The sequence below is a fragment of the Drosophila erecta genome, unplaced genomic scaffold, assembly GCF_003286155.1.
Source record: "Drosophila erecta strain 14021-0224.00,06,07 unplaced genomic scaffold, DereRS2 tig00000021-arrow-pilon, whole genome shotgun sequence".
NCBI lineage: Eukaryota > Metazoa > Arthropoda > Insecta > Diptera > Drosophilidae > Drosophila > Drosophila erecta.
In genome coordinates this window covers 19,973,415-20,000,000 of record NW_020825198.1, presented here as the reverse complement: position 1 = coordinate 20,000,000, position 26,586 = coordinate 19,973,415, and the positions used below count along the sequence as shown (strand labels likewise).

The 26,586-nt window shown below is 41.3% G+C and overlaps 6 protein-coding genes across 7 annotated transcripts in view; 5 read left to right on the top strand and 1 right to left on the bottom strand.

The window, feature by feature from the left end:
• LOC6545709 (adenylate cyclase type 2) overlaps positions 1–26,586 on the bottom strand; it is a 38,359-nt gene that overhangs the window by 281 nt on the left and 11,492 nt on the right. Inside the window, exons 3-21 of one of the 2 annotated variants that reach the window (XM_015158609.2) lie at positions 13,164–13,297; positions 12,735–12,932; positions 12,547–12,669; positions 11,626–11,820; positions 11,044–11,271; positions 10,605–10,732; positions 8,182–8,340; positions 5,545–6,302; positions 5,091–5,189; positions 4,095–4,213; positions 3,491–3,717; positions 3,215–3,422; positions 2,311–2,624; positions 2,083–2,245; positions 1,801–2,013; positions 1,628–1,732; positions 1,491–1,505; positions 788–1,030; positions 1–412 (exon numbers count right to left, since the gene is read on the bottom strand). The exon at positions 1–412 is cut by the window's left edge and continues 281 nt beyond it. In XM_015158609.2, the coding sequence (XP_015014095.1) occupies positions 281–412; positions 788–1,030; positions 1,491–1,505; positions 1,628–1,732; positions 1,801–2,013; positions 2,083–2,245; positions 2,311–2,624; positions 3,215–3,422; positions 3,491–3,717; positions 4,095–4,213; positions 5,091–5,189; positions 5,545–6,302; positions 8,182–8,340; positions 10,605–10,732; positions 11,044–11,271; positions 11,626–11,820; positions 12,547–12,669; positions 12,735–12,932; positions 13,164–13,297 (3,761 nt within the window). In that variant the 3' untranslated portion in view covers positions 1–280. The remainder of the gene's footprint in view (positions 413–787; positions 1,031–1,490; positions 1,506–1,627; positions 1,733–1,800; positions 2,014–2,082; positions 2,246–2,310; positions 2,625–3,214; positions 3,423–3,490; positions 3,718–4,094; positions 4,214–5,090; positions 5,190–5,544; positions 6,303–8,181; positions 8,341–10,604; positions 10,733–11,043; positions 11,272–11,625; positions 11,821–12,546; positions 12,670–12,734; positions 12,933–13,163; positions 13,298–26,586) is intronic. The other variant, XM_001973373.3, reaches the window with a different exon arrangement.
• On the top strand, positions 21,811–22,757 carry LOC26526632. The gene is made up of 4 exons (XM_015158831.2): positions 21,811–21,982; positions 22,042–22,136; positions 22,186–22,342; positions 22,399–22,757. The coding sequence occupies exons 1-4, from the start codon at positions 21,838–21,840 to the stop codon at positions 22,488–22,490; spliced, it is 489 nt and encodes a 162-aa protein (XP_015014317.1). The 5' UTR covers positions 21,811–21,837; the 3' UTR covers positions 22,491–22,757.
• Positions 23,164–23,958, top strand: LOC26526432. The gene is made up of 5 exons (XM_015158794.2): positions 23,164–23,320; positions 23,394–23,429; positions 23,494–23,579; positions 23,630–23,792; positions 23,846–23,958. The coding sequence occupies exons 1-5, from the start codon at positions 23,200–23,202 to the stop codon at positions 23,935–23,937; spliced, it is 498 nt and encodes a 165-aa protein (XP_015014280.1). The 5' UTR covers positions 23,164–23,199; the 3' UTR covers positions 23,938–23,958.
• Positions 24,021–24,829, top strand: LOC26526893. Its single transcript, XM_015158869.2, has 5 exons — positions 24,021–24,226; positions 24,294–24,329; positions 24,394–24,464; positions 24,527–24,689; positions 24,748–24,829. Exons 1-5 carry the CDS (start codon positions 24,118–24,120, stop codon positions 24,819–24,821), a joined length of 453 nt encoding a protein of 150 aa, XP_015014355.1. The 5' UTR covers positions 24,021–24,117; the 3' UTR covers positions 24,822–24,829.
• On the top strand, positions 24,897–25,622 carry LOC6545711. The gene is made up of 3 exons (XM_026977159.1): positions 24,897–25,045; positions 25,104–25,274; positions 25,333–25,622. The coding sequence occupies exons 1-3, from the start codon at positions 24,910–24,912 to the stop codon at positions 25,551–25,553; spliced, it is 528 nt and encodes a 175-aa protein (XP_026832960.1). The 5' UTR covers positions 24,897–24,909; the 3' UTR covers positions 25,554–25,622.
• On the top strand, positions 25,733–26,500 carry LOC26526398. Its single transcript, XM_015158783.2, has 3 exons — positions 25,733–25,877; positions 25,935–26,105; positions 26,158–26,500. The coding sequence occupies exons 1-3, from the start codon at positions 25,775–25,777 to the stop codon at positions 26,400–26,402; spliced, it is 519 nt and encodes a 172-aa protein (XP_015014269.1). The 5' UTR covers positions 25,733–25,774; the 3' UTR covers positions 26,403–26,500.

Below are 26,586 nucleotides of genomic sequence, written 5' to 3'. Positions count from 1 at the left end.
AGTGATGGCTTCGCATAAGATTAGCTAACAAATCGTACGAAACAGTCAATAACAAGTTACTCTACCAACTAACTAAAAACAAATTGTTGCTAACAAATACTCAACTGCGCGTGTGATGAGCAACGTACTTTAAATGCTTGCAATCCATTACAACTAAATGAAAAGCTCTAGAATAAGAATAAATAAGAAGATGCTTCTAAGTGACTTTTGGCCTAGGCTACGTGTACATGATCATAAATATTCACTAAATAGTATCAACAGCAACTGGGTGATTCGCGATCTACAACTTCCCATCGAAAGGTGTCTTTACAAAGTAGGTGACTAGATTGCCCTTGCCCTTGACATACGTCAGGCCTCGGCACTCGCACTCGTAGCCGGCGGTCATCAATATCTTGGCCGTGTTTTCCGTCGTCTGGGGAGAAACGAAAGTTGGGTTTACTTGAAGGATTCTTTTCAGCCAATTTGTTAGTTTCGGCATGTATATAACAGGGGTCTATTGATATATTCGCTACAATATGTCACAGAACTTCAATAGTGATGCTAATGTTCAAGAAATGTTACTGGGCGCTCAAAAATGCGAATACTATTTACATCTATGGGTATTGCCTGACATAAAATCGTAAATACTTATTTACTTCACATCTTTACTTCACTTTCCTTACTACACTCCATAGCAGGTATTAAAGTTATGGTACCCAAATTTTGTTTTCAACTGTTAAGAAGCTGCCATATTCGAGTTTGAGTTTGATAAAGGACTATGACTTCCGAGTCCAGGATGCCCACTCACCTGAAGTCGTCCCATTACGCCACATGAGTCCATGCGTGAGGCCACGTTGACCGTATTGCTCCAGATGTCATACTGTGGTTTCTGGGCACCAATCACGCCGGCAATCACCGGACCGTGATTGAGTCCTATGCGGAGACGGAATCGTTGGAAGGACTCGCGATTAATCGAGTCCAGTATGGACATCAAAGCAATCGCAAACTCGACCAAAATGACCACGTTGTGCTCCTCCGTGCGCTTCTCGTCCTTAATGGGAAAACAAAAAGAAGCAATGCGTTAGTCGATTCGATTTAGTGCTCATTGCTCCCCGCCTCATAGAAACCCTCCGCCTGCTTCCGGACTCAGCTAATCCCAATCCCTGCCCCATACTCGACCCTCATTTGGCGACCCTTTTTTTATTGGTCTCCTCTGGCCTTTGTTGAGCCAATGTGATTTGATTTCCTCTTTGTTAGGTAGTTGTAAAAATTTAATTAAAGCTCTTAGAGGCGATTAAAAGGCATTTGAACAGTAAATAGCATTCGGTCGATTGGGATTTATTGGGGGAGAAGGCTGGAATTTAAACTGAATTCCGTCGCGTTTTCCTTGGGTTAAATTGGATACATTCAATTCGAAGCTGCTGGGATCTGATAATGTGGGCATTTCATCATCGCTTGGAGATGAGAATGAGAATGTCGCAACTTTAAAGACGAAACCCTTAAAGACTTACCGCAAAGCTACGTGACTAGATTGGCAATCGAGCCAGGACGTTATTTACAGGATTAGTGAAAGCGTTGGAAAGATATAAATTAGACGAGATAGACACAGATTATAGCTGGAGCGAGTTCTAGGGAAGATTACACCTACCGTAGCGCCGTCTTCCTTTCCGGGTCTCAAGCCCGAGGCACACATATATGTGCTTGCTATAGTCTTAATCTTTTCGATCCCACTGAACTTTGGTTTCAAGAGAAGCTGAAAATAGTAATATAAGTATAAGATAAAATATATCTTATATAAAATATAAGATCAGTTTGGCTTGCCTTATCGAAATCACAAATTATTTCGTTCAACAGACGCAGGCACTCCAAGCCCTGTTTGTTGACATCCGTCTCATCGTAGAACTCCTTGTAGTTGGGAATGGAGGCGAACATGACGGCCACGCAGGAGTAGCTCTCGTGGTAGAGCTCCGTGGATCGTTCCAGGTGCAGGAAATGGGTGGCCACGTGGGCCGGCAGGATGTTCTCCAGCAGAATCTAGAGATGGAAATCCAATTTCAATAAGCATCGCATTGCTTCTGGGCGTTTAAAATGTTTCATTTAGACCTTGTTGATGCCACGCATGGTTTCCACCTCCTCCTGCTCCACCTTCAGTTTGGCCTTCCACAGGAAATCCGTGCGAGCCACATATTCACCCTGGCGATCCAGGGTGTGCAGCACTAAGATGATCACCAGAAGCAAAAGGAATCCCTTGATCTCAAGTGGCAAGCTGAAAAGCAGAAGATACGGATTTAAAAATAAGGTAAGTGTCTATTTGATGAGTTTTTTTCTCACCCATATTTAATGTTGGTATCGTTGTACATCTCAAAGAGATCGCTGTATCCAAGGACTGTGACCTGTGCGATTACGGCCACCAGCATGGCAATCAGCTTGAGGATAAATCCAGATCGCAGAAAGGCAGAAATCGCTGCCAAACTTATGGCACAGCAATACAGAAACACCGGGGCAATCGGTATGGCATGGTCGATTTCCCACAGCTGCATGTCCCCCAAGGTGGAGTTTATGAACTCACTCGAAAAATTGCTGTTCAGGATGGTATGATTGGACGACGGCTCCTTGTTCACCCCGTCGGGCACGGTGTAGTTTATCTAGAATGCGTATTTCATGAGGTGGTGGTGATGAATTAAAATCTGTGATAACTGATTTGGAAATATATTCCGTGCACCCTTTCTTAATTAAAATATCCAAGCTGACCTATTTCGAATACTGAGACTGAGCATCTCCACAAAATTTAGTCGCGTACCGCGGAACACTGAGTTGCTCGTCTATCAGATACCCGTTACTTCAATATTAGATAGAAACTGAACATACGGACGGACGGACAGACGGACAAGAATGATTAATGCGTATTTCATGAGGTGGTGGTGACGAATTAAAATCTGTGATAACTGATTTGGAAATATATTCCATGCACCCTTTCTTAATTAAAATATCCAAGCTGACCTATTTTGAATACTGAGACTTTTCAATGCGCATCTCCACAAAATTTAGTCGCGTACCGCGGAACACTGAGTTGCTCGTCTATCAGATACCCGTTACTTTAGTATTAGATAGAAACTGAACATACGGACGGACAGACAGACGGAAAGGAATGATTAAAATAAGGGTCGGGAACGCTCCGTCTGCGTTGCACATACCCTTTCAACGATACTGGCATACCTTTGGCGCAGGGACTTACCACACTGAACACCGCGCAGGACGAAATGAGGATGTTGACCACGACGAACATGGCCAGCCGCAAGTAGCGACTGCTGGCCACCACCTGGCCGGGACCATTGCGCTCCGTGGCGGAGGAGTGCACATCCGGCACGGACATGTTGCTCAGGTAGAGGAAGAGGGCCAGCGAGACGAAGCTGGCCAGGAGGGATCCAAGCAGGGCCAGGTTCCTGCAGGTCGAGGAACAAAGAGCAGGGATGAGTCGACGGGGTCGTTAATGCGAGTTGATCTCACCTACAATTCGATTACAATCAGCTGGACGACGGCTAGCGAGAGGAAGAGGACGAAGGCGCATATCAGGTCGAACCGGAAGTGCGTATCCGGCTGGGCGCGGTACATGGCCTCCCGGGGCGTGTTGCGGTACCACATGGTGAACGGCTTCAGCTCCGTGGGCGGCCCAAAGAAATTAAAATTGAAACATTTACGCTCCGGCGGCAGTAAATTTGATTCAATCATGGCGATGCTCTGCGGACAGGAAAGGGGGCAAAAACGAAAGGCACACACAATATAGTAGAGTTCGCTTACATGAATATACAGTGAATATGGCCTATATGAAACAGGGAAAAGTCTTAAAATTTATCAGAATCATCAAACAGAATCAACATCAAGTTTGTAGTGAAATTTAAATACAAATGAAAATGGAGAAACTACTTATATTTAGTAACATTTAGATAAAAATAAATAGTTTATGTTATTCCACTGTTTTGCATATATCCACTGTTTTCAGTTTATAAGCCAAGCTTTGTCCTATCCAATTTGCCAATATTCCCTGGTCATTTGAATTGGATTTCCCTTACCCCGCCAACCAGAGGCCATTTTATTAGATTTCGGCCCCAACTTACCGCCAGTCCGATGTTCTTCACCAGCTTGGATTCGGCAATATTGGCAAAGGGTCGATCTGCCCCCCAGCACTCCACATATTTGGTCATCTTCGACGAGGGCCGATTGCGTGTGACATGGCCTGAAAGGGTCCAACGTAAAATTAAAGTTTTGTGCAACGAGCATGTTGCACGCAGCCCAGTTCCATGTGAATGGATCATATTTTGCGAACCATTTTTAAGTTCCATTTTATACAAATGAGCAAGATACAAAATCTACAAGATACTAGAAACCCTGAACTCTTGCTAAATAGCTTCGAACGTTTTAAACAAAACATTGTGTGAGAACAAGCGACATTGTGATAGTTTTTAGTGAGCTCGCCAAATGTCCCGACAATTTTACGACAACATTTCGGTCCACCATGATCCCATTAATAATGAATCTGCCCCAAATCGCCAGCATTATTACACCTCAAAAGCAGAAAAGTTTTTACAGTTCAGCTTGCTGGTTGGGAACTGGGTGGCCAGCCAGACAAGCTCATTAAAAGTCACCCATTCGCATTAAAAATGCCATCAAAGTGACTTTGCCACATGGCGCACTCGATGTCCTTGGCAAATTAAAACTCATAAACCAGCACAGGACCTCCTCGTGGTTCTTGGTGGTTACTCACGTGCAGCTTTTTGCTGCCCCAGCCGCCAATTCAAAAATTATATAGTACCACAAGGGAGAAAAATCAGCCCAGCTGGGCCGTCAAAGGAGCTTAATTGCCCTGCTCCGCGCTCCACGCTCCACGGTCCAGGGTCCATGGTCCATGGTCCATGTTCCATGGCCATGGATAAAGTTTCAACAAAGGGCAATCCGCAAACAAATGCAGCCTGCGATAAATTTACGATGCAAAAGTTGCCCTGCCAGCGATAAAATTATGCATAACCTGAGCTCATTTGTGAAAGTGATTTTCAACTGTTGCGTTTTATATTGGCAGAGAACTGGGTGCAGTGGGGCAGGTGGAGGCTACTTACCCGCATGACTGCGGAAACTTTCTCCGCTGTGGATGGACAGCTTGCGTCCTTCGATGAAGGCTCCGGAGGAACGGCGTCTGTCGGCGAAGGACATCAGACCTGGTTGGGCGAAACGGATGAAACGGAGGTGGGAGGGACACATAAATAAGAGCTATTGCCAGCAGGACTGAGGTGTTAATGCCCATTACAGGCTTTGATTGATGGCAGGTGGATGGATGGAGGAGTGTGAGCAGAAGAACTACATTAAAAAATAAAGGCTACCCTTGGCAAATGAAATAAATTAATTATTAATATATGCACATCTCGTTTCCGTGTAACATTATAACGATAAAGCATTATAAACTTATAAAGTTATACATGTAAGTTAACAGGTTTAATCCCTTTGTCTTGAATACTTCAACTATTTGCCTAATAAGTAAAGGTAGATATTTTGTTCGCCCATTCGAATTCTCACCTTGAACGGACAACTTCCGGCGAGATCTCTCCGGTGCCTCGGCCACCGTGAGGCTGTTGGAGACGGAGGAAGCTGCTCCGGCTGGGGCGGCCGCAGTGGGTGTGACACTCGCCGGATTCGAGGTGGGCGCCTGGGCTCCGCTGTTGGAGATGCCGCTCTCTGATCCACTCATACTGAGCAGATCATCGGCGGGCAGGGAAAGGGCAGCGGATTTGGCCGCCGACTCGGAGGCGGCGGAATCACCACTGCCGCGATGGCCACCATTTGCTTTGGGCTCCTTGCCGCTCTTGCCATCCTGATCCCTGAGCATCAGCGGCTCGGTGACTGCGGTGGCCTCGTCGGCCTCGTCCTCCTCCTCGGACAGCTCCTTAATGGACATGGAGGCGGCTGAGGCGAGAGGGGCATGCAAAGGGGCATCCTGGCTATTAGTCGAAGTGGGTGACATCTTCTCGTCGGCGATTGCAGGAGGTGGGGCCACAGTTACAGGAAGTAGGCTATCGGAGACATCGGTGGCTTCATGCGAGTGATCCAACTCCTTGAGCTCCTTGGTCTCCTCGGTGGTGGGACTGGGATCGTTCTGTTCAATGCACTCCACCACCCGTGGAACGCTGTAGGTGTATGCTGGTTTCGGTGGCACTATGAGATACGATTCCACCTTGTGATCCGCCAGATACGCATCTCGATTGCCACCCTCTCCCTGCTCCACCTCGAACTTGTCGCCCAGGAAGTCCAAAGTTTGCTTCGTGATGTGGACACGCCTGCAGGATAAACGCACGCATGAAAAATGTTTGGATGCTGACAGGCAATTCCCAATGGTTTTCCCTCTCACAATTACACAAAATAAGTGAATAAAAATTGTAATATAAAGAAGTACATTTTCATTTTTTTACATTTTCAATTAGGAAACCCTATAATAATGATCCTTTTAAATATTTCACCATATGAGAAGCCTTTATTTTATACCAAAAAGTGAAACCTTAACCCAAGCATGACTCTGCTATATATTTTATTAACCCCTTACTCGCAAAGTAAATGCTACAGGTAGAAGGAAGCGACCCCTTTAAGTCCAAAAATTCTTGATCATGTCCGTTTGTCTGTCCGTCCGTATGAACTTCTCGATCTCAGGAACTATAAAAGCTAGCAAGTTTTTAATATATGTTAAATTTGTTTTCTTTTTATTATGGGTTTTCCCTCATTACATCGATATGTCAGAAAAATGTTGAAATTTCTTGTTCACACCTCCACCAGCTGAGTAACGGGTATCTGATAGTCGGGAAACTCGACAATGGCGTTCTCTCTTGTTTTCAATATACATATATATGCAACACTGCTTTTCCAGTGTACACCCACAAATAATTTAGCCTGGCACCGCCTACGTCCATTTATCCTGGGATGCTAGGCAAATGTGTTTATATTTTTGCTGAGGAAGAGCAATTCGTGCATGAAGAAGGAATTGAGGCGTCTGAGTGTTTTCCGCCTCATTGACTGAAGCATTTCAATTCAATTCCAAATAATTGAAGTCTGCGTGTGTGACCGCAGGTAAGATAAAAGAAAACATTTCACCATGTTCAGCTGGCATTCATCCGAAGGATCTGCTTAGGCTTAGGCACGCGAAGTGAATAAACCAAAAGAAACTTGCTTGTTTGTTTGTGAAAGTATGAAAGTCAAACTGGTGAAAGCGGGGAAAGAGCCTAAGACTTGGTATTTGCAAAGCAAACATACGGAATCTCATGGAAAAAGAATTAAAGAGAGCTGGCGCATATTTTAAATTTAATTATACGCGAATGGTTGAAATGGTAATGGCTGCTAAATTGGATTTAAATGGGAGCTGAAATTTTTGTATTAAAAATATTATAAGGCATGTCATGGTTTTCTTTTTACCACCGCATTAATGCGAAAATGCTCTGAAATGCAAGCGGCTCGTCATATAAAATTGGGCTGAACAATAAAACTCATTTGAAATTCTTCAGCTTCAGCTGCGGTACAAGCATTTAATTAAAAAATTGGGCATATGTAGGTATCCTTTAATTGAAAATTCCTTTGTGGTTCTCTTCCGAATTGCAGCTCTTCAGCCTTTGCAGTCGAATAGTGTGCGAACCCGCACCGAAACCCCTTTAATTGGGACCACGCCGAGGCTAATTTAAATTGCCATTACGAGTGCTTGACTCGCTTTGCGATGCCACCGCCATTAGAGGCGCCTCCTGCCCACTTTTATGCCCATTCTTACGAGCCGCTGGCTCCTCGTTTTGTTTATTTATTTTCGTTCGCCTCGCTCATCAGCTTTGTCATTCGAACGAGCACCTTGGCGGAATAAAAGAAGCGCTCGCAGCACTGTTAAAAAAGCCTAGCACTTTGCTTCAAGTTCCATTAAATCATTATTATGTGAGGAGCTAAACTAATTGTTTTCTTCCAATCAGCAGGTTTTCATTACAATTTTATGATGAAGTAGTACTATAATGAGCTTCAATATTTAGGCACGTTTCTAGTTTGGCTTTTAGGAAATTCATGATTACTAATACTCAAACTTTACTTAAGTATATCGAATAAAGCCTTTTGAAATAAGTGGATGGAGACTAAAGATAATATATTAATTGTATATTTTTATGAATATTTTCCCCAGTGTACACACACACTTACCCAGCGACACCGCCGCTCTCCATGTGGTTGGCCAATGTAACGTCGTCGCTCCAAACATCAAATTGCCACTTGCGTAGGCCAAGGACGCCGCAGAGTACGTTGCCAGTGTGGATGCCAATTCGCATGTCGACATTTATGCCGGTCGCCTCACGCACGTGTCTGCCGGAATAAGCGAGTGGGAATGAAATAAGCGAAGGGCAAGCAAACAATGCAAGGAGCACAAAGGATACAAGGATATGCGCACACAACTACAGGCTAGTTGCTGCCGTCGTATTAACAATTTTATGGGCCATAAAACACAAGCGGACCACGTCGACTCCACTCTAGCCTGATGGACGAGCATGATATGGGGAATCGGTTAGCGGACACGGCAGAGCACTACTTACAGGTACACTAAGAAATATATCTATCTCACAAGACATACGAGTATCGTAATAAATTGCACAAGAATCTCGGCACCTGCTACAGGTAGAAGAAAGCCTTTCCGACATACGTGTATATCCATGTCCGTTTGTCCGTATCCTTGTCCGTATGAACTTCTGGATCTCGGGAGCTACCAAGGCTAGAAGGCTGCGATTAAGCACGCACATTCTTTTGGCATCTACTCTACCATCTACGCAAAAAGCCCACAATTTTTAAAAATAAGTACAGGGTATCTGATGGTCAAGAACTCCACCATAGCGTCCTTTTGGGTATTCAGTCTTAAAGTCCGTATAAACAATTTAAATAGTTATTACAATGATACGACAAATATATTTTAATATAATTTAATATATAATATAATATATTTGAAGTGTATTCGCAGCACCAAAGGTGTTTGCTAGCAGGAAACCCAGTCCCACAGAAAATGGCTAGAAGCCGAGTGCTGGTCGAAAAGAACCTCTTGACTTATTAACGTTAACCAGCATTTGCTTTGGCCTTTCGTCGGGGTCAAATGAGCCGCATCGAAGTCCAAATCGCCTGGGAGTCCTTCAGGGTTTTATTTGCTCGTGCCCTTCCTGACCATTTGGCGAGCAGGATATGGATATGGCCGCAAAACAGGACAAACAAGGAAACTGATTTTCGATCCGGATTTGGGCACTGTGAATGTCAGAGTGCCAAAGTTTAGGAAGACAAAAAGTTTCACAAATTTTGATTGAGCTGCATAATTTGTGTAAATATTTTCCGAGCTAAAAGAGATAAATGGAAATGACTTTGCGTGGAAATTCGTAGCATACATGTTGGGGCAAGAGGCCAGCGATATTAAAGTTTTATATTGTTCTGGCTCTGCGACCAACCGAAGATGCAATTCATAATTTAATGAATGTTGCCTTTTCGGCTCAGAAACTTTTGGCATTTCCCTGGCGGCTTGTTAAGCACCCCGAAAGTCAACAGTAGCGGCAGCTTTTTGACCAAGTTTGCGGGAGGAACAAAGCCAGCTTAAGAGCAAAGATTAAAAGGCCACGGATACGGATCCGAAAAGCAATAGAATAAAGGAAGGCCAGCGAAGGAAAATAAACAATGGAAATATGCACAGAGACCAATAAAAATGGAATGGAAAACGGCCGGCAAAAGCCAAAATTAGGGATTCCTTTTCGTCCTGAGGCCACTTGTGCATAAATTCTCGCGTGTAATAAAATGGCCTTTGTGTCGATATTGTTTATTGTATTTCATGATGTTTCTGTGTTATTTTTTGGACTCATCTTATTCGTGTGCCTTTATAGCATAATACGTTTTTAATGGTCATCTATAAAACGAGGGCTTCAGAATGTGACTCCGAGTGGAATATCTGTGTATCTGGCGGCAATTAAAGCCTGGATATCTGCCACAGATGCAATTAACAGATGCAATGCGTTGTCACGCTTATAATTGGAGTGAAATGTAATAAAAGAATATTTGTTTTATTTTCCTGTTTATTTTTGTTTGTATGCCATATCCCATTAAAGTGTAAATACTGCACAGCTTTAATTGAGAACTCCTGATAACGTTTAAACTATTTATTTATTTTATTTAAGGAAAAAAACGTAAAACTCGTTTAAAAAGTAGAGCATACATTGAAGAGAAAAGAGTTTTTAGTAAAGCTTACCCAGTTTATAGAAAACTATACTTATAATAAGAGAGAGCTTATACAATACTTTAAATTTATTACACCTCAAATTAATTTAAGCTTTAATCACTCGTTCCTAAGCCCCCAAACAAAGTGCAAAACTAAGCAAACAAAGGACGCTTCCTGGCCCAGTTAACAAAGATTTAGCTAGCCGCAAAGCCAGCAATCACGGTGTCAAATGGCCTTGCCAAAGGAGCTCCGACTGAAACTCAAAGGATGGCCAGGAGCGAAAGACAAACAAGTTGTACACCCGATGACGGGTCCAATGCAAATGTTTGCATTACCAACAGGCGCTGCCGAGCCGTCTGAAACCGATGCCCACGCGAAACCCACTCACCTGATGGCATCGATCATCTGCAGGCCCATGTTGACACAGTTGGTTGCATGTTGGGGCCGGGAAATGGGCAGGCCGGACACACAGTAATAACAGTCGCCCAGGATCTTGATACGCAGGCATTGGTTCTCCTGCGGGAATGGAGCAATTAATTACTATTTGGAGTGGTTGCACATGGTGCAGTGTTCATTAATTTAGAAGGTTTTCCATGTCCATACAGGAGCTTAACATATGTGAAAAAGGTTTCTATAGCAAGATCATATAATAAAATAAAGAATTTTTAAGTAAATGCATATACCAGAAAATCTAATTTGAGTGATTCTCTAATTAGAATTCATTCGACGGCTTCTGCTTGGGAAATAGCTTTAGACTGGGATCTTTTTTCAGCTTAAGCTAACCCCAGTTAGCACCTACTAGTTTTCTTGTATTCCATCTAGCTTACCTGAGCAATTTGATCGAATCGTCCAAACAGATCGTTCAGAGTCTTCACCAAATCGCTGGCCGTGAGGGAACTTGAAAGGGGCGTGAAGTTGACAATATCCGCGAAGAGAATGGTGACATTGGTGTGCCGCTGGACGTGAAGCTCGTGGAACCGGGTGGCCGAGGTGGACGCCTGTCCTCCGGCTCTCTGACAGGCATCAGCCATTTTCAACATGATGCTGCGCTTCACCTGCCAAGGAGGCACAAGCAACAGTATTAATATTACTTTGATATTACGTATACGCCCCAACGGCATGAAAATGCAGTTGGCAAATAATAAAAGACACTTAAACTCCGTTAAAATGTATTGTTCTTCAAAGCATTGATGGAACAAATATATTTATCACATGTTTTTCAGGAGAAAAGAGACTTGTTAAAATCGCGATAAACTAAAAATTGTATGAAGATTGCAGATTATTATGTATCGCTTATATCTATTGAATAACACTTGCTAACTTTTTGATAATTTTGCAACGCATTGATTAAATTTTGTAAATTAAAATAGTTAGGGGATTAGCCCTGGTGTCTACCCTGGTGTACCCACCTCGGCGGCGATGTAGGCGGGAATGACGCTGAGGAGCAGTTGCTCCTGCTGCTCCCGCTCGCACTCGAGCTTCACGCGCTGCTCGATTCCCGTCCTGGTTCCGTCCACGGTGCGGTTGTGGGCTGCATCCGACATGATGCGGTAGTAGAGACCGGAAACGGAGGCGCTGGCCAGCATCACAATCTCCCCGAAGAGCTGAGAGCGGCGGGAAGATATACAAACAAGAGCGGTTGAGCACGTTCCATAAATAACGAGTGTCTAACCCGAGATGGCAATTATCCTTGTGTCCTGCATCGCGGCAAAACGCGTTGCAACCTAATTAACAATCACGGAGCAGGGGATTCCGGACTGGCAGGAAACGGGGAATCACTGCGCCACCCACTGGGGAAGCCAGGCAGTAAGGGTAATCGAAACGAGCTGTGGAACAAATTATATCTCACCCAGCTGGCGCAATGAAATTAAATAGTTGTGGCAATGGGGAAAAGTGAAAAACTGAGCATTAAGCAGAGAAATTCCGTTCGGATTAATAGAAGACATTTGTTCTCTTCTTATTATTATGAGGAAACAAGGTACATATCTCAGCGGCATGTAGCTTAAATCTACCTTTGGCCATTTATCTTTGGAAAACAGCAAGCCAGTAAATAGTAAGTACCAGGATTGTTTACAGAACAAACGAAAAAAGTCTGTAGTTCCACACAAAACTGCATTTGGACATGCTACTGCCATGTCCCATTATTCTGAAAGTCACCCTAAACATCAAGTATTATTAAAATTGACAGATTCTAGCCAAATGTGTGTTGTCCCAGCCGACTCGCGGAATTATAATTGTAATCCCCCATCATATGCAAACGAATCCCGTTGTTGGATTTGGCCACCATTCGTGGGGATCTAGGCGAAATGCAAATAAATGGCTGGACTTACCATTGGCAAATTGGGCGCGTAGTCGGGACTTGTGCCGATCCGGTAAACGATGTGAATGGCGGTCATGAATAAGGCCAGCACCACGGAAACGGGCCACGAAATGGGCAGCATGGAGTGGATGCACTGCAGAGAGAGCCGTAAGTAGCATAATCCCCCGAGGAGTGCAATTGCACCGGACATAGACTTACCAGGAAGAGGGCGTACATGGGCAGGGGAGCCAGCTCGTCCCCGGTGATGGCCGCAATGGTGCCCAGCGAGAAGGTGGTGACGATGGCGAAGGCCAAGGCGGCAGCCGGGGAGCTCAGCACCGCCGGAAACTGCAGAGCCGTGAGAATGGATCCCGAGATTAGGGCCGCCAGGACTAGGAGCATGGTCTGCACCAGGTGCTGCGCATTCCACACAGAAAACAGAGAGAGATATAATTAGTTGCAAATAATTTCTGGCAAAATAATATTTATTTAATGTTTCCAGAATTCAGAAACCATATCTTTGGCAAAACGGAACACATATAAGTTTCATTTCTGATATTCCAAAAATAGTGAACTGAATAGTGAAATTTTCGCAGTGCCCAAGCCTGGTGAGCCATTTCAGGCAATCCAAGTGTGCTGAGGACTCACCTGGTCGTAAACGATGCCAATTATTATGGACACAACACATGCCAGCAGCGAAGTTAACAATCCCGATCTGAAGAGTGACTTGCGGAGCCTCTGGCGGTAGCGGGTGTATAAATCGTTTAGGTGGATGTCCTCAGCTGCAAAAGTGAGCAGACGATGGGGTATTAGCATCCATTGGGTAATCATATCCTTGGGAAGAGATGGGCGACCAAGAGGATCCTCAACAACATGGCAAATATACACTTGGCCCTCCATTTTTATTAATTATGCAAGCCATTTCTATATAATATATAAACAGCACTGCATACATAAATAGCACTAAATGGATTAATTACGATGCACGTATTACGAAAATATTAAACAAGAAACTGCCTGCAGCAAGAACTCGGAGATGTAGGACCTTAAATGTGGAGAAACTGTTTTATAAGCATTTAAATTATTCCAAAGCATATCTTAAAGACCCACTTGCTGTTTATAGTAGTGCACTGAGTTTGTGTGCTTTTGCAGGCCAATTAACCGCCTTAATTTAATGCTCAGCTATTCCGCGAATTTATAAGGCCTTATATAAATCTATAATCAGCAGCCTCCTGGCGATTTATGGTTCTTACGGATTCGTACGTGATGGGCGTCTCGTTTGAGAGCGAATTAATTGTCCGCCCACCTTGTGGCATTTAAATTTGATATTTAACAGTGGCATACATTTCACAGAGGCCCACGCAGGAAATTGTATACCTTGCAAAAGGCTCCATGCATTGCTTTCCGCCTCCTTTCAATTTCACGGACAATTGTCTTTGAAAAGAAACTTAATTGAGCTGTCAGGATTCAAAGTGTGTTGTCAGAATGGCAAAAGTACAAGTACACACGAGTACATGCAGTACGGAGTCATATATCACCTTTGACTGCTGATTCCATGGCTGCAATTAAAGTGCAACTTTATAGCTTTTATAGCTCTATGACTACGCCTTATGTGGAGCCCTTAATGCTGTCAGAAAATTGAAATCGTGGCAGTAGACATGCCTATATCGGTATTTACATTGCCGCCATTAAGGGAAAATATAAACACACGCCGACCGCGTTTGCAAATCAAAAGGCAAACACTCTCCCAGTGGCCGTGAAAGTACACGCACTACAATTACCCTCAAATTCAAAATTCAAAATTAGCATATTGCTATCACGATTTCCCGCTGTTTGTGCAGTTTGTAAATCGAAGCACAGATTTATCGCCGCTAATTGACTGGGGCAGTTAAAGTGTTTGGGTTATTTATGGCCGCAGACAGGCCAGATAAGCCAAGCCCAGTGGATATTTGGTAACAGATTAGTCGGTTTTTGTTGTGGCCGGCCTATTAATAGCCGTGTTCTGGTAACTTCAATTCTCGTCGGCCAGCTGAATTCGTTCCTACCCTTCGCGCAGGCCGGAATTATCAGCTCAAACAGCCGATCCAATAAATCAATACCTCCAAGTCGGGGAGTTTTCAAGGAAAACAGAATGAAAGTCGGAGTGGCAAAGTCAAGGGACTAAAATGTGTCTGCTTTGTTAATGTGGGAATTCCCAGCAAATTATGGTCACAATGGGTGTGGAAACATTTCTGAGGGGTGCTTTTTTCATATTACTTAAAACTTGTTTATGGGCGGTAATCAATTTTAGCTTTTAGGGTTCCAGTTACATAAAAATAAAATACATCCGCTTTAATGCATTACTCTTTTCAAATACTTGGCTCAACTTTCATTTATTTAACACATTTAAGTAGAAAACCAAAGCCATCGGGCACTAAAAAAGAAAAGCTATAAACTCCCTCGAAATGCATTTTTATTTAAAGGCTTTTATTTGAGGCCTTAGATAAGCTTGTTTTATTCCACCAAGAAGCCTATATTTGAATGCTAAAGAATAACAATTTTTGTACCTCAAAATTATATTTATGGCAATATTTTTTTTAACATTTTATCGAAGAAATCTGAGACGTAAAGCAGGCGTTTAGCAACTCAAGAGCTGAAAATGCGCTTGTACTGCATTATTATTTATAAGTAGGGACTTTGGCATAAAATATATATTACAACTGCTGGGCGGGCTATAAAATGGGAAACCACATTTAAACGCCTAGGTTAAGGATTCTCGTACGAGATCTGAGTAAAAAATGAAGGAAAAGCCACAGGCAGGATAAAATAAGTCGAGTGGCGAACGCCAGAGGACAGGAGCACATTCTGCACCACGTTATATGGCGAATGGAGCTGCCTTCGCTTGTTTATTCTCTGCAATCAAACAGAAATTCTTTTGACACGAACCGAGATCCTGTAAGTGTAAGTGTGTGTGTCTGTGTTTTTATAAGCGCCAGCACAAACACCATTGCACAGTGACAGATGCTCTTGTGTGTGTGTGCGGATGGTGTACTAGTGTGTACCAGGGTGGGTCGATGTCGTTTTTTGGATTCCATTGGAATGTAATATGCTGGGAACAGCAACAAACAGGCATTTCAATAAACTCCTTTTTCAACTTGGCTTTCCTTCTAACTCGCTTCGATTTGTTGAAAAATGAGAGCGACGTAATTTCTGATCCAAATGAAGCGCATCACCCTAGTGCGAGTATCTGCTCCGTCTCATAAAAAATAAAGCGACTAAAGTGAAACAGTTGCAGACAACCTAGACGAAGACACGACAACGACAGCAGAGGCGACATTTGCCAAAGCTTTCGGCATAGATTTTATATCATCCCGGAGCTGAAGCGCTGAAAGCCGCAACGGATTCCCATCCTCCCATCTGTGCGATTAAGTATGTGCGGACACATTGTCAAGGCATCCTCGTATCCTCGCATCCTCGCATCCTCACATCCTTGTATCCTCGCATCCTTGTAGCCTGGTTGAGGCGGGTGGCCAGGCGATTAGGAAGATTGAGTTCGTTGCCAACGAATTTTCATGTGGGCCGCCATGGCATTCAGGTTGCAGAGCAGCCCTCAACCGAAGCGAAAGATGGCTTGAATCCATCCTCCGGGTTAAGCTATTGGGTAACCGGCTTAGTAATAAAAGAGTTCCTGGAATGGGCCACGTGAAACTGCAGCCCAGCACCACAAGGAGGAAATCTTCGTCCGGTAGGTGGAAAAATATAATTTAAGTCGGTGCGGGAAACTCTATACGATACTCTACTTTAGTCACATAAATTACTAGCATACGTTTGTTGTAAAACCAGCTTGTAGTTATTTTCCTTAACTTTCACGACTAATGGAGCTCGAACAGTACGAAGTTTTGAGGTGATTTCGATCTATAATTGATCAAAGAGCTTTCCTTTTTATTTCCATGATCAGAGTTTCAATGTGTCCTTTGTGCCTTTTGAGGGTTAATCAGCAGCATTTCCAAATCAATACATTCAATACTACCTCTTTCCCGCTTGGTCCGTAATATGCAGGAAACAAATTTATAATTTAGCATTTTTAATTAATTTGAATGTTATTCTGCCTCAATGGCAGGCTGTCAACGTCACGTCACTGAACTCCGACATTTAAATATATTTTTGAGGTACGATTCACAATTGTGACTAGTAATAAAAACATCTCTCTTACATTATGCCAATAGCAGCCACATTTGAATATTAAACAATTTATGACTTTCAATTGCACATTTCAAATATTCACGTATTGCGGTTTTTGGCAGTTTTTCCACAACTGTTAATTGAAATTGCAGAGTTTTCAGACACAGAAATATATTTTTACTTGTGAGTGTGCAGCTCTGCCTTAAACTTAAATCTCTTTTAGAGTTTTTAGCTGCATATATGCTTCGTGATAATTTATTTTTTCTCTGGCTCGTTAGCTCCTGCCAGTTTTCATTTATTTAGCAAGCATTTGGCCCAGCTGCTGTACTGAAATTCGGAAAATATTTTCTTCCTTGGCTAACAGGCAGCCTGAAAGTATGCAACACCATTGGCCGGAGGCATTGGAGTTGCGAAAAATATTGCACATACGACCCGTTGGCCCAGGCCGACAACATTAAATGCAACAAAATGCACGCTGCAGCGGCTGCAATTGCCGCCCACCCTGACTCCATGTCATGCCACTCCAAGCTGCAACCGCTGCCACCTGCTGCAACATTGCAAATTACATCCTTCGGGCTGAGACAGGAATTACAAGCTTTTTGCGCTGAATCGTGCGCCGCATGGCAAGCAGGTGGCAAATGGCAGACACCAGGGCACAAGCACGGGTTCCATGTCCTTCCACAAGTATTCCAAAGTTGGTTGTTTCAGCGCGAGGCCTTGGAGTGGATTCCCGTTGGAGCCACATTTTCTGGGGCTCAGTCAGAAGATCTACGCGATGGGCGATTTGCTTGTTTTCACTTTGATTTTATGGCCCATTCAAAACGAACACATATTTGATGGGGTTTTATGTTTTCCCGAGACAGCCATTCGCACAAATTAGGGAAACCCATGTGGGTCGTGTGGGAAAATATGTCTGTAGCACCACACTTTCCTGTGGTGTAAAACAAAGTCTGGCCGAATTTTCTACATTATTTTCGATTACTTTTGTAAATAAATTCTGATTTAATTTTTGTCAATGCATTCCTATTTCTATGAAAATCTGATCAAATGATAGTGACTGTAACCGTTCGGTTAATGAATATACAAACGCAGCTTCCTCTTTAATTTATTTAAATGCTTTTATCACAGCTTATTCAACAGTTTCATCTCACTTTCATCACCATCAACTTCCCTGCCACGAACCGCCAACACCTGGGTCGAATAAATAATAGTCCATTGGGCAGATGAAATAAGCCACATCCGAACAAATCGGTGACAATTTAACAACGGAAACGAAAACAAAGGAAATGCCTGTAGCCACAGCATTTGCTAATGGCGAAACTGAAAGGATGCCGTGTCCTGGCAGCGCATTAATCAAGGTGCAGTCGATGCGAAGAAAGTCAGCCATGTGGTAGCAAGAAAAAAGCAAGAGGAATCCAAATTGGCAACAGACTCTTAAGGTAATAGACGTGCCAACGAAGTCGTCCCGTGGGGCACGTACTCCCTATTCTCCTATTTTCCTGCATTCTGTCCTTATGGCCGGGAACGCAGCTGGCTATTTGGTTTTCCGTGCGTGTCGCTGGCACGATGCTCGTAAATAATGTCGTGGCTAAAACAAAAGACGTAGCCGGTCAACTCAACATTCTGCCGCTGACATCGAGAACTTATTTTCCAGCCAGCTCTTTTAGCCATTCTTTGTCCATTCGCTTGACTTGACACTTTTTTTGCAGGGTAGTCATTGCGAAAAACGGGTATATTACATTTTTAGTGGAATATTTTCCATATTTAAGTTTGAGAAGATAGAGTACTTCCAACTTTATTTAAATCATTGCGCGATTTAATACATTGAAATGGTCCCCGTTTTTTGTGTAAGAAGTACGAGGTATCGTTTAGTTGCGTTGGTTGCCTGTTTTTCGCATGTGTGTTTCGGCTTCTTGTTCCTTTATTTCGGTTCTAAGGCCAATCAACTATACGACACAAAACGGGTAAGGTTTCAATTTTCGCAATGACCAAATGGTGTGTGGTCTCCAGTGGGTTGTCCTCTTTTAGTTTCCTTACTCTATTTTAGGAAAAATAGTAAATAATCGCATAAATATTGCTAAAGGAAATAATCGATTGCACAGATGACTTAATATTACAGAACCTGTCAGAAGGACACCTTTCATCCCACTACCCACTCAACTTGCACATCGATTAGGAACTATCTCTTGATGGCATACAAATTGAATTTGGAGCGATTCCCCATCAATTTTCTATTAGGCGACTATATATTTTATCTAAGCAAAGTGGAGTTTCCCCAGATCAGAGCTATCAAGATCTACATCCCTCAAATCTGGGACTGTAATGTGCATATCTTAGCAATAAAACGCTGACATTGCTCCGGGCGCCGATTTACTGTCAGAGTAATTTGCATTCATCTTTTTGCTGGTTGATATTTTTGCTCGGCTTTTCTTTGGGGCCAATTTTCCCGGAGTGGAAGAACAGGGGGGAGACGCTGAGCTGTTGTCACCTTCAACCCCAGAATGCAAATTTCGGAAAAGGGTCTATTGTTGGCATATTTCGTCTTGTGTTGAGTGGCACAAATCTCATATAGGCTGAGCCCCATATTCACATACGATGACACGATGATGAATGCCGACTCATAAACAGATGGCACCCAGGAATGGTGGTCGCATAATAAGCCAGACCGGCAGCAAAATGCAGATTCAACGTGCAGATACCCAGATACAGATACAAATTGCAGATGATGCTGTGCTATTTTACAGAGGTGGGTGCACGGAATTCTCATTTCGCATGCAAGTTGCATTCATTTGAATTTCTATTCGTCTGATTCGCTTCGGTGGTGACAGATTTTTTTCCAACGGCATTATGATGTATGTGGCACATGTTGACATTATTCGGGAATTCTTAATGGAAATTTAAGGTGCTGCCTGGTAAAAAAACGTTAGAGCCTTTTCCTCTATCACTACAAGTTCTGTGATTAAATTATCGTTGTAAAACATGAAACACCACCGACCGCAATTATCGCTCCTAAAGTGTGGGGATCAACAATCTGGTGCTTTATTGCTGAACCCACTAACCAGCGAAATTTGCTTGTTTATCATGCATTGGTACACACTTGCCCACAGTCGAATCAATTTACAACTTTTCAGTCAATCACAAACCAATCAGAGTGCAAAATATGAGCGCAATCACATCAAGCCAATTGTTGGTCGTTTTAGTAAACCTAAATGTGCACTAGCAAAAAAGAAAGGCCTTTTTCCAAAGGAGTGAAATACTTTTCTATTAAATATTATTAATAAATAATAACTATAATTATTAATAGTAACTATAATAACGTTATGTTCAAAATAAAACAAGGGAAACGATATAGTATACTTTCTCGACTATCAGATACCTCAGCTAATGTTAGTGAGAACATTTGCTTGCCATATCCATAGAAGTTGGCAAGAAAATAGTAAATATAGTAAATAGTATATATAGTAAAAATAGTTATTGGTGGGAGTAACAGAATTTTACGTTATACGGGGACGTTTACGTTTATACGGACGGACGGACAAACGGACAAGGCCAGATTTTCTCGGCATGTTTAGTACTATTCAACGAATACAGTATACCCTTCTGCTCTACGAGGAACGAGTATAATTATTTTCTTAACCAGGTGAGTGTTGCTGTGGATAGGATGATTAGTTTCTAGGTGTACACAGAAAAAACTAATTCTTACACTTAATTTGAAATTATGCCATTGTTTAATATTACATTTTCATCCTTTTATTTAGTTTTCTCTAATTTTTTACGGACTCCGCGTTTATGTACCTAACAGGCTGTTTGTTTCAATATTTAATGTCCACAGACGCACGGACTTTTTCTCAGTGCTGGGAGCTCAGTGGGAAGCTTTGTGGCGTGAATGGCGCCATCAAGAGGCAGCCAGGCGGTGCTCAAGTGGCAGCTGAATAAACAGCATCAACAACAAGTGCAGGGGATTGGGGTGGGATGGGGTTTTGGGGGTAAGGATAAACGGGGATGGATGGGGATGGGACCATGCTGAATACCGTCTCATCGACACTTTTTCATTGAATTCAATTAAAAGCGAAATTGAAAATTGAAATTCAATTAAGATGCTATAAATACGCCAGGGATGGGGTGTCAGAGTGTCAGGGCGTCAAACGAGGGCAGAGAGGATACAGGACTCTGTAAAAGCATCCCGGATAGAAAGGACTCGTGGCAATGATGATAGATGAGCTGCCAGTGGCTGCTGGAAGTGGCTGAAGGAGATTCCTTCGATCTGTGTATTGGCTAGGAACTCGGAGCGGGGCTTATGATATGTGACATGGCCTTTTTTTAGCTTACTCTACTTTTTGTTTTTTCTTTTCCCTGACATTTAATGGGCCATCAGCACCAACATGTTGGTATTGATGACAAATAAATTGATGCTGCAATCAATCACAAATAAAGCAACCATATGGTGCAGCAAGATAATCAAGTCTGGGAAAACAATTCACTAAGCTGATTAGCCTCATTAGTAAACCACCAAGACAATATTATGTCTCATTATGCTTCATCTTTTCCATGAAATATTGCCATTGAGCCACCTAATCAGTTCTTGTTTGTTAACAAAATCTTTTATAATTGGCGGTTAATTGGCAATTTATAGAAGTTAAGCTCGCTGAATTCCCCTCGGAACAAATTTTGCCATTGAAGTACTGGTTAAACTAAAGTTATGAGCTACATTTTTGTTAGTAAACTCTTGCCAATATAAATCCTCTACATATTTTCTTTATTAATCCCAAACCCTACCAATTCTCCTCTATTTTCCAGTCTATTGAAAGCATAATTTTTAGACGGCTGCTGCTTTCAATTAACGCATTAGGCAAGGAAAAAGGCAGCAGTTTGACTTCACTCAGTGGATAATGTGCACAAAAATAAGGACCAGGGACCAAGGGACTCTGTCTAACTTTTCTGAAAAGCTAAAGTTTCCGGGGGAGGTCGAGGTCGCTCGAAACTTTGTTGAAAAAAGACTGCAGTGACCTAAAACCATGGAATGTGCAGCAGTTCAGTTGCGCCTGCTGAAGTGGAGAAAGTGAAAGTTTAAGATGTTTTACAGTTTAAAGTGGTTGGCATTATTTGTCAAACATGGAACTGTATTTTGAAAATTTATAGCAACGTATTTTTCATATTTTTGATGCCATTTTTAAGAAAGCTGGTCAGACAAGAATTTTGCTTTTGCATCTCGCTGACTTCTGGATGCATCATAATTTCATTCTACACCTTGTTTTTCGGATTCCTTAACGCAGGCACCACTGTTGATGAGGTTATATACAAGAAGAGTGAGTTGGAAAAGTAAGAAAATATAATTTTGAGAGCAATATGTCACCCCATACAACAGCATTCAAAACTGATGTATATGCGAAATGGTTCAATGTATTTCATATAGCACTGATGATCGCAGCTGCAGTTATCCTGCTGATCTCTGTTATGACGGTGAGAAAAATACTTCCTGCTCCTCCAATTCCTATAAAATTCTTTCTAGAAGATCTTAAAGATCGTTTTCATTTGGATGGCCATGTTCATCATTCATATGATATCTTACTACATCGTCTTCAATGCGTTGATAAATGTGCGCAATCCGTTCCTTAAAAGTGCAGTGCCTGCATTTCTTTATGTCTTGGTGAATTTAGTGACGTTGGGTAAAGCATATATATTAAAGTACTCTGTTCTCGTAACTTATGATCCAGCTTTTCAGGAATCGATCTCTTCTGTTTGCTGAAAGTTTACTCATATTATTATGTAAAGTCGCATCCAGATCAGTTTAGACCAGCATGTGTTGATAAGTAAGAGGATGCCTTCAAAAACGAACTGGAGGACAGCAAATTTAATTTCAAGATGATAGAACACAATAACATTTCAATGTGTGCTCTTTACCACATGTTCATCAGTGAGAGGAAGCCAAAAGTGTGGATAACGATTTTGCTGTGCTAATATGGCAGACTCAATTTTCTTTATAATTTCATTAGCATCTTGATGAGAACTGAAAACGATTCCACGCGTGCCTGAGAAACACGACACACACATCAAGTTGGAAATTCTAGGGTAATGCTAATGAGGCCATAATACAAATTGCTGAAATTGTAATTATGCAAAAAAGTTAATACTTCCCACGCCACAATCAAGAGGATATTGCGGAAAATGAGAAGGTAATTTCGTTTAAAATTGGCGCCAACATCTGGGCGTGCTCATAATAATATTGGCTAAAAGTTCTGCTATGTAAATAAATTACGTATGTCGTATACGATTCATAAAAAACTTTCTTTTAGAAAATAACGAAGGAATGTTTGAAAATTTAACAAGAAAGAGTTTCCCGACTATCAGATACCCGTTACTCAGATATTGGAAGTGAGACCGAGAAATTTAATAATTTTATAAACTATCAGTAGAAATGGCAAACAAAAGTAAACAAAACTATAAAAAATTGTAATTTTTTCGATCAAATACGAATATTATTCAGAATAACATATTTGCATTTCCTGTCAAAACGTCTAAAATTATGATTTTGGCTAACAAATTCTGCTTCTGTATAACTTTGCAAAAGGGATGTATACTGATTGCATTGATTGGAATATTTTTGGCTGGCATGAACATAGACTATATGCTGCTTGGTTTAAATAGTAAATATTTTTATACATTGTTAAATATTAAGTTTTCAAATATGTGTGTAGACTAATTCTAATGTTTGGACAGGAACTTATTTCCGAGAAACGCACCATAAGTTCCCAGGTAATATTGACTAAATATTTTCGACGAATCCATTCCATTTGTTATATATTTTTTGACTATCTAGAACGACTTCTCTACACTTTCTTACAAATGATACCGGATTTGTTAACCATCTTGGCATCGTGCATACTAATATTCGCAATCTTATCGGTATGTATCTAATTAAAATATAGCCAGTTTTCAAGAAGTAATGGATTTAGCAATATTGCTGGCTGTTTTGGACAACTCTGTTGGTTCAAGCATTTCAGGCAGTCTACTTTGTTATTATCAGCATTATTTCAGCATTAATCGGTTCGAATTTAATCATAAATGAGAGTATTTGGCACAATTTAACCTATTGGATTTACGTTCTCTTTTGGCTAGGTATGTTACATTGTATAATAAAACAAAAAAATTAATAACCTTTTTTATTTAAGCACTGACAGCGTATTTCATGTATATAATATATTCATACTACCGTCAAATAACAGCAAGAGAAACTGAAAATATTGTGGAGGGACTGGAGTGATACTTTCACTAACTAACTTTAACTAACAAAGGGAATAATTTTAAAACTTTCTATTAAGACATTTTTTATTCACAACTGCAACTGAGATACTGAGTAGCATTGGATTTATCGTCATTTTCCCAAGCAATACATACTAAGCGGTTAAAAAATATTGTGTAAATAAAAACAATCGTTTATGAAATGTGGCGAGCCGAAAAATTCTGTTTTTGTATGAAACTACGAATTGGCTGCACAATAATAGCTTTTCTTACGCTTTTCCTTTGTGCCGCACACTTGGTGGAGTTTTTTCGTAAATAACTTTTGAGAAATTTTCCAGCTTTATTAAATAAAAAATGTAAATAAATAAAATCTTGCAGGATTGAAGGATCCTTATAGCCCTGGTCAAACGTCGGGTAAAAAACTAAATATGGATATAAATAAATTTACTTAAGTTTTGTATTTTTGGCTCAATTCCAGACTGGTTTAACCTTCTTTGGGGAATTTTCCATATGCTGGCATCCCTGTGTTTATCTTACTCATTGCTTTTGGTATTAATGAATTTGCATTGATTATTATAATTTATGTATTTGAAATTATTGGTAATTTGCAGTGGTCTCCCCTACCAATTTGGAGCTACATAATTATCGAGGCAGTTTACTTGATCTCCATAATCATTTATACCTCAGTTACTTGTGCACTGAAAACAAATACGTACGTGAGCTTCGGATTAACGTACTCAATTCTTTACTGGATTATTATAATCTGTATTTGTGGTGAGTTCAACTTCATAATAGAGTTCCTGTATGGTTTTTCATAAAGCTCTTCACTTAGTTATAACGACATACTTCCTTTGGATTGTCATATCGTGTTATTTTTTAATAAGGCAACGACGGCAGGAAGCTTAAGAGTATAGCAAAATTGGTAAAGCAGTAAGATTCAATTATTAATTTAAGTAGATTTTTGTTGGTTGTCATCAAGTAGGCATCGAACAAAATGTTATTCATGTTTTTTCCAAAAATAATAAAAATGAAATTAGTGTTAGTAATACTTTCCATTTCTGTGGTCAGCGAAGGCACCATTTCGATAAATGCAACATATCAGAAGGGCCTTAGGCAGACTTACGATGTAGGTAATTGTAAACAAAGTTAGAAATTGGATTCGAGTTTTAAAATTTTTTTCTCACACAGCTGACCATAAACAACGCTTTCCTATTTGTGGAAATTGTGAAAACATAAAGAACGTGCATATAAATACAGGGTTTACATGCCACTTCGAAGATGAAAGACAGGTTGAGAATAAGTTTGGACAGACAGATGATGAGTATGCGCATTGTGTACCAAAGGACTACATTATTCATGGTTCGTTTAAGAGTCAGAACCTAGATATAGGTCCAAAATATCATCCTCCCAATTACAGGAGAAGTAGAAAACTATTGTTGCTTTTGGTCGCCGACATCGGGATGTTCAGCTCTCATCGGAAGGAATCTGTTCGATAAAAGCTCCGATTATTGCGATACTTGCAGAGGATCTTGTTCCAAATGGAAACATTCTGACGACGAAAAGTCAGGCGTAAACAATGAGATACCGGAATATGGATACATATTAGCACTGCTGTTTTGCGAACTGTGGATTTGGTAAGGCGGATCACTAAGCCTAAGGACTGGGATTGTATCAAATTTTGTGTTATAATATTTATAAATAAATCAATTCCTTTTAGTGAGACGGAAACCAAACCATTACCCACCACTAAATATTCAGTTAATTAAAAAACTAACTTTTTCAAACCTTAGGCAAGCAAATTAGGCGATGATCAAAGTGTCAAATGGACGGAGTTACTCAGTTCATATATAAATTATGAAATGAAATTTTTTGTATTACTAATTTACATTTGTTTGGGTTTCAAATGCGGGAACTCGATTAACCTTAAAAATTTATTTACTTCCACAAAGCCGTACTCCTCAGGTAAATTATTTACTAAATTTGTATTCAATTTGAACGCATTTTATTTGGACTACATAGCTGATCATGAAATTGCATTTCCGATTTGCGCAAATTGCACAAGTGAAAATACCATCCGTACCAGCACTGATTTCTATTGCCACTACGAAGATGACTTGTCGGTTGAGGAAGGAGTTGGGGAGTTGCGAAATAGGTATGCGGATTGCCTGCCGGACCAGTTTGCTATAACTCGTGAGTCCCTAATAAATTGAGAAATGCAATGCTTACTACTATCGCACAATAGGGAAAATACAAAGATTTTGCTGCTTCCGGTCACCGGAAATGGGATGCTCTGTGGTAATCGGAAGGAAATTCTACGATAGCAAAATATATAGCTGCAAGACATGCAAGCAATTTTGCAGTGGAGTAAAGAAAACCTATATCGATGATCCTGCTGATGGCAGTAATTTGGCCTCGGCCCATGGATCCTTAGTTTTGCTGGCTGTTCTGGTACTCTGCATATGTCAGGATAAACTCAATGCACTGTAGTATTGGGATAGCCATTTGTACAAACTTTTTATTTTTGGACCTATAAAATTAACCATAACTGGAAATAAAAGTGTGCCCATAGTTATGGTCGACTACATATCAGATACCCTCTTTAGTATGTGATTTAATGAGTATGCGTTAACTGAAAATCAGTAATAGACCATCTGCTGGCCAGCTTAAAAGC

What these genes read in the sequence shown, in the direction of transcription:
- LOC26526632 (XM_015158831.2), top strand. Translation starts at nt 21,838, where the DNA reads ATGCCATTTTTAAGAAAGCTGGTCAGACAAGAATTTTGCTTTTGCATC. An exon ending in TGCTGATCTCTGTTATGACG is followed by an intron (nt 22,137 to 22,185) that starts GTGAGAAAAATA and finishes AATTCTTTCTAG; the next exon opens with AAGATCTTAAAGATCGTTTT. An exon ending in GGTGAATTTAGTGACGTTGG is followed by an intron (nt 22,343 to 22,398) that starts GTAAAGCATATA and finishes CCAGCTTTTCAG; the next exon opens with GAATCGATCTCTTCTGTTTG.
- LOC26526432 (XM_015158794.2), top strand. Translation starts at nt 23,200, where the DNA reads ATGATTTTGGCTAACAAATTCTGCTTCTGTATAACTTTGCAAAAGGGA. An exon ending in TATGCTGCTTGGTTTAAATA is followed by an intron (nt 23,321 to 23,393) that starts GTAAATATTTTT and finishes ATGTTTGGACAG; the next exon opens with GAACTTATTTCCGAGAAACG. An exon ending in AACGCACCATAAGTTCCCAG is followed by an intron (nt 23,430 to 23,493) that starts GTAATATTGACT and finishes TTGACTATCTAG; the next exon opens with AACGACTTCTCTACACTTTC.
- LOC26526893 (XM_015158869.2), top strand. Translation starts at nt 24,118, where the DNA reads ATGTGGCGAGCCGAAAAATTCTGTTTTTGTATGAAACTACGAATTGGC. An exon ending in TAGCCCTGGTCAAACGTCGG is followed by an intron (nt 24,330 to 24,393) that starts GTAAAAAACTAA and finishes GCTCAATTCCAG; the next exon opens with ACTGGTTTAACCTTCTTTGG. An exon ending in TATCTTACTCATTGCTTTTG is followed by an intron (nt 24,465 to 24,526) that starts GTATTAATGAAT and finishes GGTAATTTGCAG; the next exon opens with TGGTCTCCCCTACCAATTTG.
- LOC6545711 (XM_026977159.1), top strand. Translation starts at nt 24,910, where the DNA reads ATGTTATTCATGTTTTTTCCAAAAATAATAAAAATGAAATTAGTGTTA. An exon ending in TAGGCAGACTTACGATGTAG is followed by an intron (nt 25,046 to 25,103) that starts GTAATTGTAAAC and finishes TTTCTCACACAG; the next exon opens with CTGACCATAAACAACGCTTT. An exon ending in AAAGGACTACATTATTCATG is followed by an intron (nt 25,275 to 25,332) that starts GTTCGTTTAAGA and finishes TCCCAATTACAG; the next exon opens with GAGAAGTAGAAAACTATTGT.
- LOC26526398 (XM_015158783.2), top strand. Translation starts at nt 25,775, where the DNA reads ATGAAATTTTTTGTATTACTAATTTACATTTGTTTGGGTTTCAAATGC. An exon ending in CACAAAGCCGTACTCCTCAG is followed by an intron (nt 25,878 to 25,934) that starts GTAAATTATTTA and finishes TGGACTACATAG; the next exon opens with CTGATCATGAAATTGCATTT. An exon ending in GGACCAGTTTGCTATAACTC is followed by an intron (nt 26,106 to 26,157) that starts GTGAGTCCCTAA and finishes ATCGCACAATAG; the next exon opens with GGAAAATACAAAGATTTTGC.